The sequence below is a fragment of the Chamaea fasciata genome, unplaced genomic scaffold (assembly GCF_029207755.1).
Source record: "Chamaea fasciata isolate MVZ Bird 193981 ecotype frontalis unplaced genomic scaffold, bChaFas1.0.hap1 SCAF_2, whole genome shotgun sequence".
NCBI lineage: Eukaryota > Metazoa > Chordata > Aves > Passeriformes > Sylviidae > Chamaea > Chamaea fasciata.
Window position 1 is genome coordinate 59,973,450 of NW_027094087.1, and position 15,054 is coordinate 59,988,503.

At 41.1% G+C, this 15,054-nt stretch overlaps 1 protein-coding gene across 2 annotated transcripts in view; it reads left to right on the forward strand.

The window, feature by feature from the left end:
* Window positions 1-3,683: 3,683 nt before the first annotated feature.
* TDRD3 (tudor domain containing 3) overlaps window positions 3,684-15,054 on the forward strand; it is a 95,373-nt gene continuing 84,002 nt past the window's right edge. Inside the window, exon 1 of one of the 2 annotated variants that reach the window (XM_066176254.1) lies at window positions 3,684-3,887. In XM_066176254.1, coding sequence (XP_066032351.1) covers window positions 3,847-3,887 — 41 coding nt within the window. In that variant the 5' untranslated portion in view covers window positions 3,684-3,846. The remainder of the gene's footprint in view (window positions 3,888-15,054) is intronic. The other variant, XM_066176253.1, reaches the window with a different exon arrangement.

Here is a 15,054-nt window from a genome sequence, read left to right on the forward strand (position 1 = left end):
CTCCAGCACACAATGGAAGAAACACAATGACCAGAAGGAAAGGCCCTTTACATTCAGTGCCCAGTTACCTTCAGCTGTGGATCCAGGATAAGGATCATGTTTTTATGTTCAGTAAGCAGACCTGTTCTCTTCAGATAACATAACGAAGAAATCTTATTCTATGGAAGACAAAAATTAAGATCAAAACAGCATTTCTGTTGTTGTGGGGACTTCCTATTGGACCTGGTGTTTAGGGTCTTCATCCCACTGTTGTTGCTTTCAGCATATCAGGTCGGTGTGAACAATGCTGTAACTCACAATGTGTGTTACAAGTTTCTTCAAAGTGTGGTCAAAAGTTTCAGCTCCCCAGCTTTGTAAGCCTACTGCTAACCAAGAGGATTGGGCCTGGAACTGGCAGGAGATGAAGGGAGTAAGGATGAATCAGTCAGCCTGCAGGGCTGCTTCAAAAACTGGCTCTTGCTGTCTTGTGCTGTGTGCTAGCTCTGTTAGAGCTCTGTCTCACCAGAGGTGCTTGAGTAGACCAACCCTTTCAGGTATTTAAAATTACAGAACAGTGTGAAATAACCTCTTTGGCTTAGATTAAGTTGTCCCAGGGCACACAGGCAGCAGTCAAACAGAACTGCATTTTAGGCAGTTTGGACAGAAGAAGTCCATGTGAATTTTGTGAACAGTGATGCACTGATTCATCTGGAGCAATAAGCATTTTTCAGAGAAAGCTCTGGAAGCAAAGAGCCCCTTTACAGGCATGTGGGGGTTTAGGTCAGTCCCTGTCCAGCCCCAGGTATTCTGGTGCTCATTACCTCCAGCAATGTCATCTATTCTAAAGGTGATCAATACAGGGAATACATTCTAAGAATGTTTTATCACAAAACAGTTGGTACTGAGGGTCTTACCTGTGGGTTTCTGACTGCCTGGCAGGCACTGTATCACCTTCAGTTTTACAGTGGAACTAATTGTTCACCTCAGAGCAGCACAGCCAACAGCAGATACAAACTGCAAAGCTCAGGCAATGCCCTCTGTGAGCAGAGAAACACCCATTAATGGGGATTTCTGTACAAAAGGAGGCACATGTGAATATATACACACACACATCTCAGCTTGCATATAATGAATTTGTTAGAGCAGATGCCTGCAGACCTTTAAGAAGGACAGCACTTACATTTTCTTTATTATAGATGGTGTTTAGTGTCATGAGGTGCAACAGCTAGCCCTATGCTGGCATAAACTGCTGGTATAATTACCTGGTGATTTCAATGAAGATTTAAGTAAGCAAAACCCTCCATGTCCTAAACTAACACGGGGCAATGCATAAAGTCTGTAATTCTCATTATCTTCTCCTAGGTCATACTCCATCCCTTACTAATTGGCTCTATGGGCATCCCATTTTGAGTTACAATGTTTACAACCTTTTCTTGATAATCTAATGTGCAGGCAGGTCAGACTCCAAATGCAAGGTGTTTCTATTCCTGTTTCTTTTGCATAATAAGTTCTGAACTGGAACCACGCTTCCACCTATCTGTTAGTGCTTTTCCATGTCAGTGCCTGCTACTGTTGTAAAACAGGTGTGACTTAAACACTGACATTTCAGTGTGGCTCTTCTGCTTTATGGTATTCCTTGTCACTAATTCCAGAGTTTCTTTGGTACAGACATACAGTAGGTGTGTTTCAAGGCTCTTGGGTTAGTTAGATCTCCTTGACATTATTCCTTTGGCAGCTCACGTTCACCTGGAGCCTGTTCCTGACATAGGACTGCACTCTGAAAATCCACTTTCCCAATTAATTATGTTCCCTCTGCTATTTATTTTTGTTGTTGTTTAATGATCACCCCAAGGATTAACACTTTCCTATGGCTATATTCATTATTTTGAGATTTGGCAGAAATCACATGTCAGTCTTACATTTTTAAACTGCCTTTTTTTTTTTTTTTTTTTTTTTTTAAAGTTTATGTTAAGGCTTATGACCAAGAAAGCTTCAAGGATACGTGTGGCATTTTACATTGCTCAGTTGAAACTGAATAATATAGGTTTTGTTTCCTTCATCTTTGTCAAGCTTTTAATAATTATCAACTTAAAGATATATGTGCCTTCTTAAAAACAACAGCCACACAGGACACCATACCTACTCATGACAAAACCTTTGTCCTAGAGTATATAAGCTATAGACACAAAAGAAAATACCATGAATGAGCAGCACAGAGTGTTGCTGCAAAAATCCTGAGTGATTTGTACTCAGTATAACAAAGAGGTTTACAGGTGGATGAAAATAATCAAACCAACCAACCAACCAAAAAAACCCCAAAAACAAAACACAAAAACACCCCAAACAAACCCAAAAAAACCTCAACAAAAGCAAAATTGTAAGGTTTGACTTGAAGATGCTGCATAAAAACTGAAACATCTTAAGGATGAAAATGACCCATGAAGAAAAGTCCACCTTTAATAGACGAACACAGCAGACAGACAAGTTTCAAAACCTCAGTGCTGAAAAAAAATTGGCATTGATTGGTTACAGAAGTAGCTGAACACGATACACTAAAGCAAATGGTCAGTGTTTTTTGGCAGAGCAGCTGACCTCACCTGCAGGCAGAAACCCTGAGCGTCAAGGTCTTGATAAGCATTTTCTTAATGCTTATGGAAATTATGCTAATTTCATGATCTGCTCAAGTTCCCCTTCTGGCCGTTTCTCTGGATGTTGGAACACAAGAGTAAACAGGGGGTCAGTGCTCCCACCGCGCCCGTCACTGGCGCCCGAGGGCACTGGATACTTGTAACAGCAATAATGAAATAGTGCTATTTCGTTAAAGCATAATTCCCTTTAAAAAGGCAGATTAAAAAAAAAAAATCATATCGGTGCCCAGCATTTTAGGGCAAAACATTAAAAAAACCCAAAACCAAAACCAAACCCAAACAACAAACCGCCAAACATAAAAGAACCACAGGAAAGGTCTTTCACAAAGACTCATTAATGTTGGGAAAGACCACTAACAATTAAGCCCAACCATTAACTGAGCACTGCCAAGTCTACCATTAAACCATGCCCCTAAGCATCACATCACAGCTTTTCCGAACGTTTGCAGGGACAGTAATTCCACCACTTCCCTGGGCAGCATGTTCCAATGCTCCACCCTTTCGGTGAGCAAGTTTTCCTGATTCCCATCTAAACCTCCTGTGCACAACTTGAGGCCGTTTCCCGGCCATTTGCACTCATCCTACCATTTGTTACTTGGTAGAAGAGGCCGACCCCCACCTGGCTACGAGCTCCTTAAAGGGATTTGTGGAGAGCGGGAAGGTCCCTCCTGAGCCTCCTCTTCCCAAGGCTAACCAGCCCCAGCTCCCAGAGCTGCTTCTCATGTGACGTGCGCTCCAGACACTTCCAAGAATCCCTCTCCATCCACAACACCCGTGTTGCGAGCACCGTGGAGAGCCTTTTCCAGAACCACGCTACGTCAATAATATTATTTCCAGACGAAACGCGTTTAAGCAAACGCTTCCCGCCGCTACACGGCGGCAGCCCCGAGCCGCAGGAGCAGGGCCGGCGCCCCGCGATGCACTGCCCGCACTCCTTCCCTTCCCCGCCATGGCGGCGGCAGTTTCCAGGCAGCCGCCGGTCGCGGGCTTTGTTCGTCTCTGCCTGCGCCGCCTCCGCCCCTTCCTTCCTCCTTCCTTCCCTCCGCTCCCTCCCTCCCCCCTTCCCTCCCTCCCCCTGGCCGGCCCGGGCGCCCGGAGAGGCCCGCGGGGCGGGGGAACGAGCGGGCCCCGCGTCCCTCCTCCCCCTCCGGGCGAGTGCCGGGGGTCCCCGCGGCGCCGGCCGGCCCCGAGTGCTGCGGTGAGCGGCGGGGGAGGCGCCATGGCCGACCGGGCGCGGGCGGCGCTCTCTGAGTCGGGCTGGTAAGTGGGGCCGAGCTCGGCCGCGCCGCCGCCTCCGGGGGTGACTCCGAGTGGCGGGGCGGGGTGGGCAGCGCGCCGTGTTCGAGGTGTGCGGTGCGGGGCGCGTCCCCGCCCCAGCCCTGCTCGGAGCCCGCCGGCGGCGGGCAGGGGGTCGTGCGGCCCCCGGTGCGCTCGGGGCCTGGCACTGGCTCGCCCCGGAGAGGAGCTCCCGGCCCGTCCCGCCGGGCCTGCGGGGAGGGCCGGCACCCGTATCCCGGGGCCACCTTCGAGAGCCCTCGGGACCGGCCGCGGCCTCGCCGCCTGCCCCGGGACGGCCCTGCCGGGAGGCCTGGCACCTGCCCGTGGTGCTGGGCTTGCTAATTGCGCTGTGCGGCCTTTCAGTAAGGAAAGCACCATGAAAAAAGTGGGGTTGAGGTAGGGTAGATGAGGCACACGTGAGGCTTGAACTCGGGTACTTGTGTGTTCTACTTATTCTTAGTCGTTGGGCGCACAATATTCATTTTGGAACAACGTGTTTCAACGAGTTGTGCTTTTCAAATACCCACTGCAAATGCTTATTTACTAGCCTAGAGGTGAACTTGCATCGTAGGAAGTTCATGTTTTGGTTTGGGACTTTTTTGTTTGTTTGGTTGATTGCTTTGTTGAAGTGATTCACTTATTAGCCAACCGTGACTTTTTTTTCCATAACTAGTTGGGAAGTCTTTCACCAAACCTAAAATTCAGTGCTAACTCCTAAAGCACAAAGCAACATGCATAAAGTTATTTCCAGTGGTGTTTTGGGGATATTTCTGTTCTACTGTTTACATTAGTGGTTGTCCTGGATTGTGGTTTCATGTATGTCTAATTCAGAAAAGGTTAAAGTGGGTATCGCGTGATTTAGAGTAAAACAGGATAATTTACTTGGAAGGGATCTACAACAATCATGTAGTCAAGTTGCTTGATGACTTCAGGACTGACCAAATCTTGGTATGTTATTAAGGGCACTGACCAAATGTCTCTAAAACATTTGACTGGCTTGGGACATGGACCACTGCCCTAGGAAACCTCTTCCAGTGCTTGACTATGCCGTCAGTAAAGAAATGCTTCTTTATGTCCTGTTTGAACTCTCCCTGACATGGCTTTGAACCATTCCTGTTCATCCTGTCACTGCATCCCCAGGCAGAAAAGATCAACACTTCCCTCTCCACTTCCCCCAGTCAGGAGGCTGGAGGAAGAGAGCAGTGAGGATTGCCCGTCAGACTCCTGTTCTCCCGTTGAGACAGGCAAAAGTCTGCAGCTGCTCCTCACAGGACATGCCGTCAGCTTTGCTGCCCTCCCCCATATTTGATGACCTTCGCATGGTTTTCCGGTTGTGTGCACAGTAGTCCAGGTAAGGCCACACCGGTGCTGAGTTCAGTGGGATAATCACCTCATTTAACCCCCTAGTGATGCCGTGTTTGTTGGGCCTGCTTTTGCAGTGCTACTTTGTGGTGATAGTAACCAAATGAAGTAATTAGGTGTCCTTCGGTGTGCTCCTTGGATAAGTGTATCGAGATCCTAAAATACTGCTCTAAGTGGTTCTAGAGTGCGCAGTCCTGCGGTTCCTGCCTATTGCTGAGTTGAAATAATCATAACTATTTCTGCTACTTTATATAACATTAGCTTATTGGATGGGAATTTTAGACTGTGACTTGAAACTTGCTCCTTAGACCTTTCCAAAAATGCAAAAGTCTTCCATAAAAGTAGTTTTATTTTCTTAGTTTGCTTTTCCTGCTTTCTATTGCCTATTCAAAAATTTTTCACCGTTTTCAGCTCTTGAGTTGTTTTACTGCCTTTTCAGCTGAATGAGTGCCATTGGTAAATGGCTTTCAGGTTTTGGCAGTACAAGTATGAGGTGCCTCTGAAACAATCTGTCCCTCTGCAGTGTTTACTGCCCTCTTTGGGGGTGTAGACTCCTGAAAGGCTGTAAACACTTGTTCTTGCAGTCCTGTAGGGTGGGAGCCAGAGGCTGAAAGTTGATTGGGCAAGTAATGGGCTGATTATCAGGTCCACTGGAATTATGCCTTGACCTAGTTGCATTGGGAAGGGTAGTATAAAAGAGGGAGAAATTAGTGCATATACTTTTGAGGAATGTGAGGTGGAGTGGGAAAAGAAATAATGATTTGGAAATCTTGCTTAGCTGTGTTCATGCACTTTCAAAAAGAACAGTAACCTGAACATCCATGCTTCTGCTTTGCCATTGCTCTTGCTTATGATTTTTCTCATATTATTAGATCTTAGATTTATTTAGCACATCTGTGAGTGAGCCTTCAGTGGTTTTTAATGTGGTATTATGTGTGATTACACTGGTGATTAAATAATGTTTTGTACCAAATTGGTTGTTGCTGTTGCTGTCACCTGATGTCAGAATGGTAAGTTTTCTAGTACAAAACCAAAACTGAGTTTATATGTTTAAAATCTGTCCCCACTGCAGAAGCACTGCATGGCACATCAAGTAAAAAAAACCGAAACAAAACTTGTCCTCGCTTTGCTGAAAATCTGCTGGCTTGTAAAATACTGCCTGAACTGATTGGATTTTACAGTAAGTTTCTTAAATCTTAAAAGGTTAGAAGAGTTAAGGTAGACAGTTGTTTATGTCAGTTTCTGCAACTAGTGTTTACCTTTTATGATTTTGAATTAAAAATAAAGTTATTTTTCAAGTAAAACAGTAATAAAGTGTAGTTAATACTGAACAGTAATTATATATCTATTCCCCTCCCTCAGCCAGGTGTTGTCAGAGTAATCTGTTATAAAATTGTCTGGGAATTTGTAATGTTTGCCTTCAGTATATCAATTACATTTTTTTCAGCTTCTGAAAGGTTAAGTAGCCCTACCTAGTGACGTAACAGTGGTAGGTATAGCTGGAAGTCGTGGTTTTTTTGTGGGTTTTTTGTTTTTTTTTTTTTTTTTTTTTTTGATGGTGGTGTTTTATAAAAATGAGTAAAAGGCCCCTGTAGTTTGTGTGCAGAATTGTAGGTTTTTGGGAGACGGATCCCTGCAGCTCTCATTGAAAGTCTGCATTTTTTGGTGCTAGTTCTTTTCGTTATGCATCACACTGTTCCTTGGAATGAGATACTGGCTCCAGCTAGGAGAGAGATAAGGTGTTTGTATTACATGTCAGTGAAAAAGATATTCTGTCTTGGAACAGAAGTTCTGTATTAACTTTAATTATCAAACATGAGGAGGAAGGCCAAGTGGCAGAACTACCTTTTTATATTGCTATGGTTACATAGTTATATTGTTACATAACATATATAGTTACATATAGTTATTCAGTGAATTTCAGAACCAGTTTTCCAGTGTTCTTATTAAAATACGGACCTTAATGAAGCATGAATTAGTGAATCCAGTTTTATGACTAGAAGTGAAGTCCAGAAACAACTGCAGAATACATCCCCTTATGTAAACAATAAGTTGCAAAGCACTTCTTACTGGCTTGCAACAGAATTTTTTGTGGTGTGTTTTTAGTTTTTATTTATTTGTTGTTTTAAATTTCCTCGGTGGCATTTCATAAGAGAATATGATGAGCCAAAACCTCTACAGTGTTCCTAGATCTTTGCAGGACGTGGGAATTTATTATATGCCAACATAATAACTGATAAATGAAGGAAATGCCCTGGCCTACGGCAGGTTTAGCCTGTGGTTCACTGATCTTGGGGCTGGTGATTGATCTCCAGAAAGCAAGTGGGAGAGCAAGAGGTGCAAACTGGATAAGTAAAGATTTTTTTTTAGTACAGCTAAATGTACTTGTGAGTTCTTTGTCAACTAGTACAGATTTTTTTATTGCAGTGTGTGATGCTGTAAAAATTAGTAACTCTGTGGCAAAAAACCCCAGTCTTGTAAAACATAATGTATTTTGTAGATTATGTGAACAATGTTGTGTCTATGAAACGTTACTCCTAGTGATGAAGAGGAAATACAATTGTACTAGTTGTTTGGAAAAAAAAAATGCTGCTTAACAGTTCCTGAAAAAACCTTTATATTAGTGTCATCATGGCTGTATATTCTTTGTAAGTGAAAAATATGGAGTTGATGTACAACAAACTTTTAAACTGAGTTTTTTTGTTTCTCAGCAAGTGACGTGCTGCGTAACTGGGTTTAAGATTGGTTTGTTCACATGTGCCCTCTTGTAGGACTATTCATCTGATATGATCCAAGCTCTAAAGCAAAAGAAGGTGTATGCCTGGAAACACAAGGAAGTTCTCAAAGGGATGAATCTGACACCACTTTCTAAAAGCACAGCAGGCATTTGGCCAAGTAGTCAGTTCCAGAATTCTGCAAGATGATCTGCTTTTCTCTCATGTTTTTTGCTAGTCCAATAAAACATTTTTGGAAACCACAGCTGAAATTGGTTCCTGCATGTTGAGCAAGCTCAGGCAGGCGACAAGATTTTCCTTAGACACAAGCATAACACACATCTTGTGTTTCACAGGGGAGATGCATCTGTTTTGAGATTCTTGAGACTTCTTTTGTGATGTGCAAAATCTTGTGAAGTTTGGTTGGTGCCATGATATCTCAAAATGCCAGTACAAAGGAAAATGCCACGTCATTGCATTTTTTACCTGTGCAGGTGTATCCCTTATTGGCTGATCGGATCAGTTTGCATTCCTGCTGGGTCACAAGTAATGAGTGGTTAGAACCTGAATTCTTCATGTAATTTTCACTCTGGAGGAGTGCAAAAGGTCCAGCATTTTGTATTCTATTAAGGGAAGCAACCCCAAGAAACTAATTCAGATACTATTTTTTTTTTCTTTTTAAACAAGATGCTGGGTGTTTGAAAAATAACTGTTGCTAGCTGGAATTGGTGCCTCTGCAATAAATAAATTAGGGCTATAATTAAAAGGTGAAAAAAAGGATGGGTAAAATAATGAGATGGAAGGAGTTAGGGGACTAACGTGTTTGGAGCACATCAGTTTCCAGAAGAGAAAACTGAAGGGGTGAACTTGGTGAGGTTTATATAATCTGCGGGCAGGACATAAAATGAAAGTAGATCTCTTACTCACCAAATCCTACACAGTTATTGCTCACTGAATGCTGCAGCTCTGGAATGGGAAAGCACTTACTGAAGGCAGTAGCAGATTGGTTTAAAAGTGGGTAAAATTCTTGACTAAGGACCTCAACTAAGCCTTATTTGCCGAGGACAAGTTTTTATCCTGTGGGTTAGCATGGTTGGTTGAAAGGTGAGAAACTAGATAGATAAATGATTGCTTCATGTTGGAACAGTGTTAGCATTGTTGGTTAGCAATGTAGGTTTCTGCTAGGATTAAAGGGGTTCATTGTATTAAAAAAATATTCTTAAGGAGTGGCAGTACTGTGGCACTGTAGCAGTTTGTTGATCTTTGGGGATTGGTAAAATCTGAACTAATGGGCTGCTTGCAGCAAACTCTTCCAATGCTGTCTCCAGTTCTTTCACATGCAAGTGTAGTTCAGTTCTGGTGAGTGCCAATTGGTGCTTGTACAGGGGAAAATAATGCAAACCCATCTACACAGGGATGAGCTCTAAATTTGCTCCTGTTACACACATACATACATGAGAAGGGCAGTGGTCAGATAGCTGTCAAGAATTGTTCACAAAGATTTAAATCATTGTTAGGTCATTATGCTTATCAGTGGTGTGTCAAAATCATTAAGAGTGTGCAGTAATGTAACCATCCCAGCTCAACAAGGGTTTTATAGACACTGAAAAAGTGGGTGAGAGGTGTGGAAGATACTCTGTGCTGGGAAGATGAGGATCTTTACTCTGAGAAACAGAACAATAGGAGGAGAGATGATAGAGATCTATAAAACCCATAGATCATAAAGAAATGATAAATAGAAAGCAAAAGTAGTTGTTTTTCTTAGGACAAGAATTAGGCCACATGGTGAATTAAACTTGCTACCTGATGAAAATTAAAGCAGCTTGTCAAGCAATGTGTAATTAAATTGTGGAACTTATTTGCCACATGATATTGTGGAGCAGAAAAAGTGTGAGTTAAAATTGTAATTAGGCAAAGCCAGGTAGGGATAGTTGCACTGAATATTGAACTCCATACTGAAGCTGAACTACCAGCTTTAAAATGGCTGATAGCCAGAAGTTGCTCTGGACACTTATGTCTGGATATATGCTGTGGTTTGCATCTGCCTGGATGATCTGCCTCTGGCCACCCTTGACAAAAATGGAACCGTGTTAGATAGCCCTAGACTGCTAAGTAAGTTAAAACACCATTTATGTTCTTGTTTTTATATTGTTCAGTAAGTGCCCTCACACTGTAATTCTGAGGAAAGGATTTTCTACCCCTGATTGGAGATGAGGGAGGAGGAAAGTGAGGATTTGGTGAGATATGAACCGCACTGTTGAAAACAGAGAGAAAAGGCAAAACGAGCGTGGCAGTCCCCTGTGCACTCCATCTCAGTTGTGATTCCCACTGCCTTGCTGCAACTCATCCTTCTGGTTTTCATCAATTGCTGGGAGAGACTCTCCCTGCATCTTTTTATGTTAGATCTCAAATCGATTTATACACCATCTTGGGGAACACAGGCTTCACCTGCTGGTTTCTCTGCTAGGAAGCTAAATAAACCACTAACATAAGATATCCTTGATTTATAGAATTGTTGCAACTTAGAATGGAGTTGTTGCTACTGTGAAAAAAAAAGGAGGAAAGAAAAAACCTTACTCTACTTGCAACACATCTAAAGTTAAAGACCTTTAAATTGCTGCAGATCTCTTTAACACCCACCCTTTCAGTGTCCTGACTTTTCTTGGTATAGTGTGTCTCACACTGATTCTTTCCAATCAATGAGTTCGCAGGAAATGTGTATGTTTCCCATAGCTAGTCTCCTTTTTGGAGTCCTTGGAATTTTGAATTTTGAATTGTGTTTCAGAAGTGATTTACTTAATGTTGTGATTCTTAGGTTTAGCCTTCTTTATGGGATGCAAGTACTTTGTTAGGACAAGTGTTACTTAATGGGTTTGACTCAGTGACATAATAGTTTCCTTCTTTCTACCTCTTCTTGTGCTGGTGCTCTTCAAAAACTCATATTAAACACTGCACATAAACTCCTGTCCACTGAGTTTCATAAGACTTTCTATCAATTTTTCTGTTGTTAAACTAGTTTATGTCATCACATAAGCAAGGTGATGAAGTGGAGCTTGTTACACCATTGGGATTTACTGTTCTGGCTTGATTTACCTCTTCCTTCAGAGAAATTTTGTTCCTCAGTGTAGTGTAAATGGGATTTTGGTAGGGATTTGAGGGAAGGGTAGAGTAGCAGCATGCTTGATTATTATTTGCCTTTTCCAGCAAACCTAAACGAACTTCTCAATGGAAGGGTGAATTAATAAAAGCAGCAGTGTGTTTAGGAAGTCTAAAGTTTTCTGAAGGTCAGTATCTTACCGTATGAGCAAAAGTAGGTTCTTTTAAAGTTACATGTTCCTGGTAATTTAAATTATTAGTCAGAAAGCCTGTGTCGTCTAGAATGTGGAAATTTGAGGCATTTGGAGTAGATGTTGCATATAGATGAACCACATCTCTGGAGAAAGACCTTTGCAAAGACTTTGCATTCTGAAATCATGTTACAAGACTCTTGAGACAGATTTTGTTCTCTCTTCAATTTCTGTGTGCTCACACTCCCCAGACAATGAGTACTTGAGCAGCAAGCTGGTGGGAGCGTAGTTGGTGATTTTGGAGTGAGGTACTGTTATCATTCCTACTGATAACAATGATATTCATTAGGATTTTCTATGTGTGTATTTTGTGTGTTACTGCTATTAAAATATGGCTTTATGTAAATAATACATGTAGGAGTACATAGGAGTAAGAAGCTGTCCTGAAGTTTTAGTTAGAGAGAATGACACTTGGAAACATTGGATATTAAATATCCTATGCATCAGTTATTTTTTTCCTGTGATTTTCATAGCAATAAAATTAAAATAAATTTAATACTGATTCTCCAAGCTGTGCATATTGTTCATACTTTCAGGAATAGTACATTTTCTACTTCTTTAGAGCAAAAGGGGCATATTTAATTCCAGTAAGAGTAATTCTAATAGAGGTGACAGGAAGAAGAAAAGGCTGTCTAGGGGATGAATAGTGTATGCATGTTTCTAATCACTTTTTCTGTACTTAATGTAATGCATAGTCATGAGGTGTCAGATTTTAGGACTGGACAGTTTTAGGACTGATATACATACAACCTTTGAGCTTCTTTGCACACTTAAGGAAAAAGTGGTTTAAATAATCTTTGTACCACTGGTAAGTAATGGAAGCATGACCGGCGTTCTTGTATTGGCATCATTTTGAACCCATCACTTAGGGAAATGTAGCCGGGGTTTTGGAAATGGGAGTGATGGCATGAACTGACTGCAAGGGAAGACTTACTGAGAACAGACTTCTGAACTCACTGCTTTGTCAGGGAGTGCTATCTGGGGGCAGTGGTCAAGACTGGCTTTTTCTTTCTTCTTGTTTGTCTCCTAGTGCTCCAGGAACAGCTCGAGCTTCTAGTGCTGTGTCATATCCGAAAAAAAAGCTGTTGAAAACCAGAGGAGAAAAAGCCATGTGTGTTAAGACAGCTTCAAGATACTCTCAGTGGCATGGCAGCTGTGTCTTTGGCACGGCCCCAGCCTTAGTATATTTGTGTTCAGTTTAATGCTTTAGGGTGGCTGCCAGCATTTTCTTGGGAAAATGTGACTGAGAAAGAGTGTTCACAGCTTGTATCTGAGAAGAAAAAAAAAAAAAAGAATTTTAAGAATTTTGTTCCATGAACAAAGTAAACCGTCCACAGTGTTGTGACTTTTGTATGTCAGATTGCTGTGGCCTGTTATGAATCATGGAGTAGCAAATCTTCTTAAGGAGCAGAAAGCTTGCATGAGCTCTTGTCCAGCAGTTTCTGACTGCAGGGGCTGTTTCTAGCATCTGCTGTTTTACAGCAGTGCTGCTTGCTGGAAGCTTATCTTATCAAAGTTTAGAGTTAGTGAGGTTATCCTGGGCACATCTCTGTGTGTTACCTGGAAAAGTTTGACATTTTTGCATCGCAGCTATTACTGTTAGATAACAGTGTGCCTGTGTTATCACTAAATATCTTCTATTAAGTAGTTGTTAGAGACTCATGTTCACTTGTTTTTTTCTGTCTGCAGAAGTTTCACTGTGTTACATTCTTGTACTGTTGTAAAATACAGTATGTGTGATCTCGGTCTTTAAATACTTGATGTAAATCAGGATACAGCATTAAATCACAGACTAGACATGTGCATTATCCAGTAGCCTTATGAAAGGCATTAATAATATTATTCTCCTATTTAATGAGGATATGAAATCACTTAGCTCGGATATCGATGGCAGTGTACTGAATACGTAAAATACATCTTTCAACAGCTGGATCATCTCTTTTCACGGTATTGCTTGTTAGAATGATAGAAATAAAAATTACCATTTATTATGGAAGCACATTTCCACTTCTTTTGGTTGATGTTGCCATAATTTCTGATAGGTTCATTGTACAGTGGGAGTATGGGAGACTTTAAGGGCATCAGGGCAGTAGGGTTTACTCAGTTTTCAAGTACTTTTTTTTTTTTTTCTTTTCACTTTTGTAACTGTGGTACTGTGTCCAAGACAGTTTTAGTACAAAGCAGAGATGAATTTTAAACTACTTTTTAGAATTGTAATGCTAATGAACACTACATTTTCCATCTTAGCACACTTTCTGTTATACAGTTGAAAGTACCAGTGAATGTGAAGTTTTCCATTTAACTGTTATTTGGAGAAGAGCACGAGGGGAGAAAACATCAGTGAAGGAGCTGAAGAGAAGGTGGGTGATTTTCAAGGGTCTGGTTCTGACTGTGCAGAGTAGTGATTTGTGAATGAGGCACAATTTGTGTTGAAGTAATGAGCTGCTAAGGAATGCTGAAAGGATCCTCATGTAAAAATATGATCCATCAAGCTGCTTTTCATTGAAAACAGAATGTATAATGAGCACAGTCATGGTTCTTGGTTTAAAAAACTTTAAATAAGTTGTGCTTTTAAATTCAGATGTAAGGTACACAGTCATGTGTATTGTACACATGTAGGTTTTGATAGATGAGAGAATTTCATTTCACCGAGTGTAAACAGCCTGGAATTCTGCCTTTTGGCAAATACTTCCCAAATACCTCTGCAACTTTTCACTTGAGTGCAATCTACAGTCTTTGATACAAAATAACTTCAGATTTGTTTGAAACTATGGAAATCAGAGTAAGTGAAGGAAGTGGATGCATCATTGCTTATACTTAATATTTTAAGATAAACATGTTTGGGTTTGTTTAATAGTTAAATCATTCTCGAATATGTAGCATAACATTATTTCAATCGATTTTTGTGTCATTAAATAGTAAGTAACAGTTTGTGGTAATCTCTTTCATAATGGCCAAAGGAATCTCTCACTCTGAGTTTGGTCTGAAAAATTTCTGGCATATTTTTCAGAATTTCATTTTGAAGAATTGTCTAAAATGGAGAGAATTGCTGTGGAATAAACAAATGAGGAAACTAGAACTTAAAGGTGTTTTTATGCTTGAGGTATTAAGTTTTGTAACTCCACTGAATTTTCAGCCTTAATCAAATAACTGTTGCAGGAATTTGCAGTTGATGCTCATTTATGATTTTGGATGCTTAGGCAAAAAGATTCTCTGTTTGTGGTTTTGAGATGGAAAAGATTTCCTTGGAGAATGCTGCTGAGGGTTTAATTTTCTCTAGGTTTGGGAATGGGGAAGAGGAGGAAAGAGAATGTCTTTCTGAACACTACAGTAGTCTCTGTTCTGTTTTCTTAATTTATGTTTTAGTTCCTAACTAAACCATGCCACCATATGATAAAAGCATGATGAAATGGAAAAAGCTTAATTTAGTCTAGAAGAGTAATTGCTCTTACGCTTTAACTGTGGTCATATTTTCCTCATGCTGTTGCACTAGAGGTGGACTTAGTGCTTTGTTACTGCATAATTCTACTCTTAAATGTCTTCCAGTATTTTTTTTCTTTGTTCAGAATACTTACTGCATGTCTATGTTGTTTGATTCTTAAAATAATAACATAATTTTTATCTTTTAAGAACAGTAATAACTGACTGTCCCTCTCCTTTCCCCCACTCACCCAACTTACTGACAGAATAGAAAGTAATTTTCTGTCAAATGAAACGTTTCCGTGA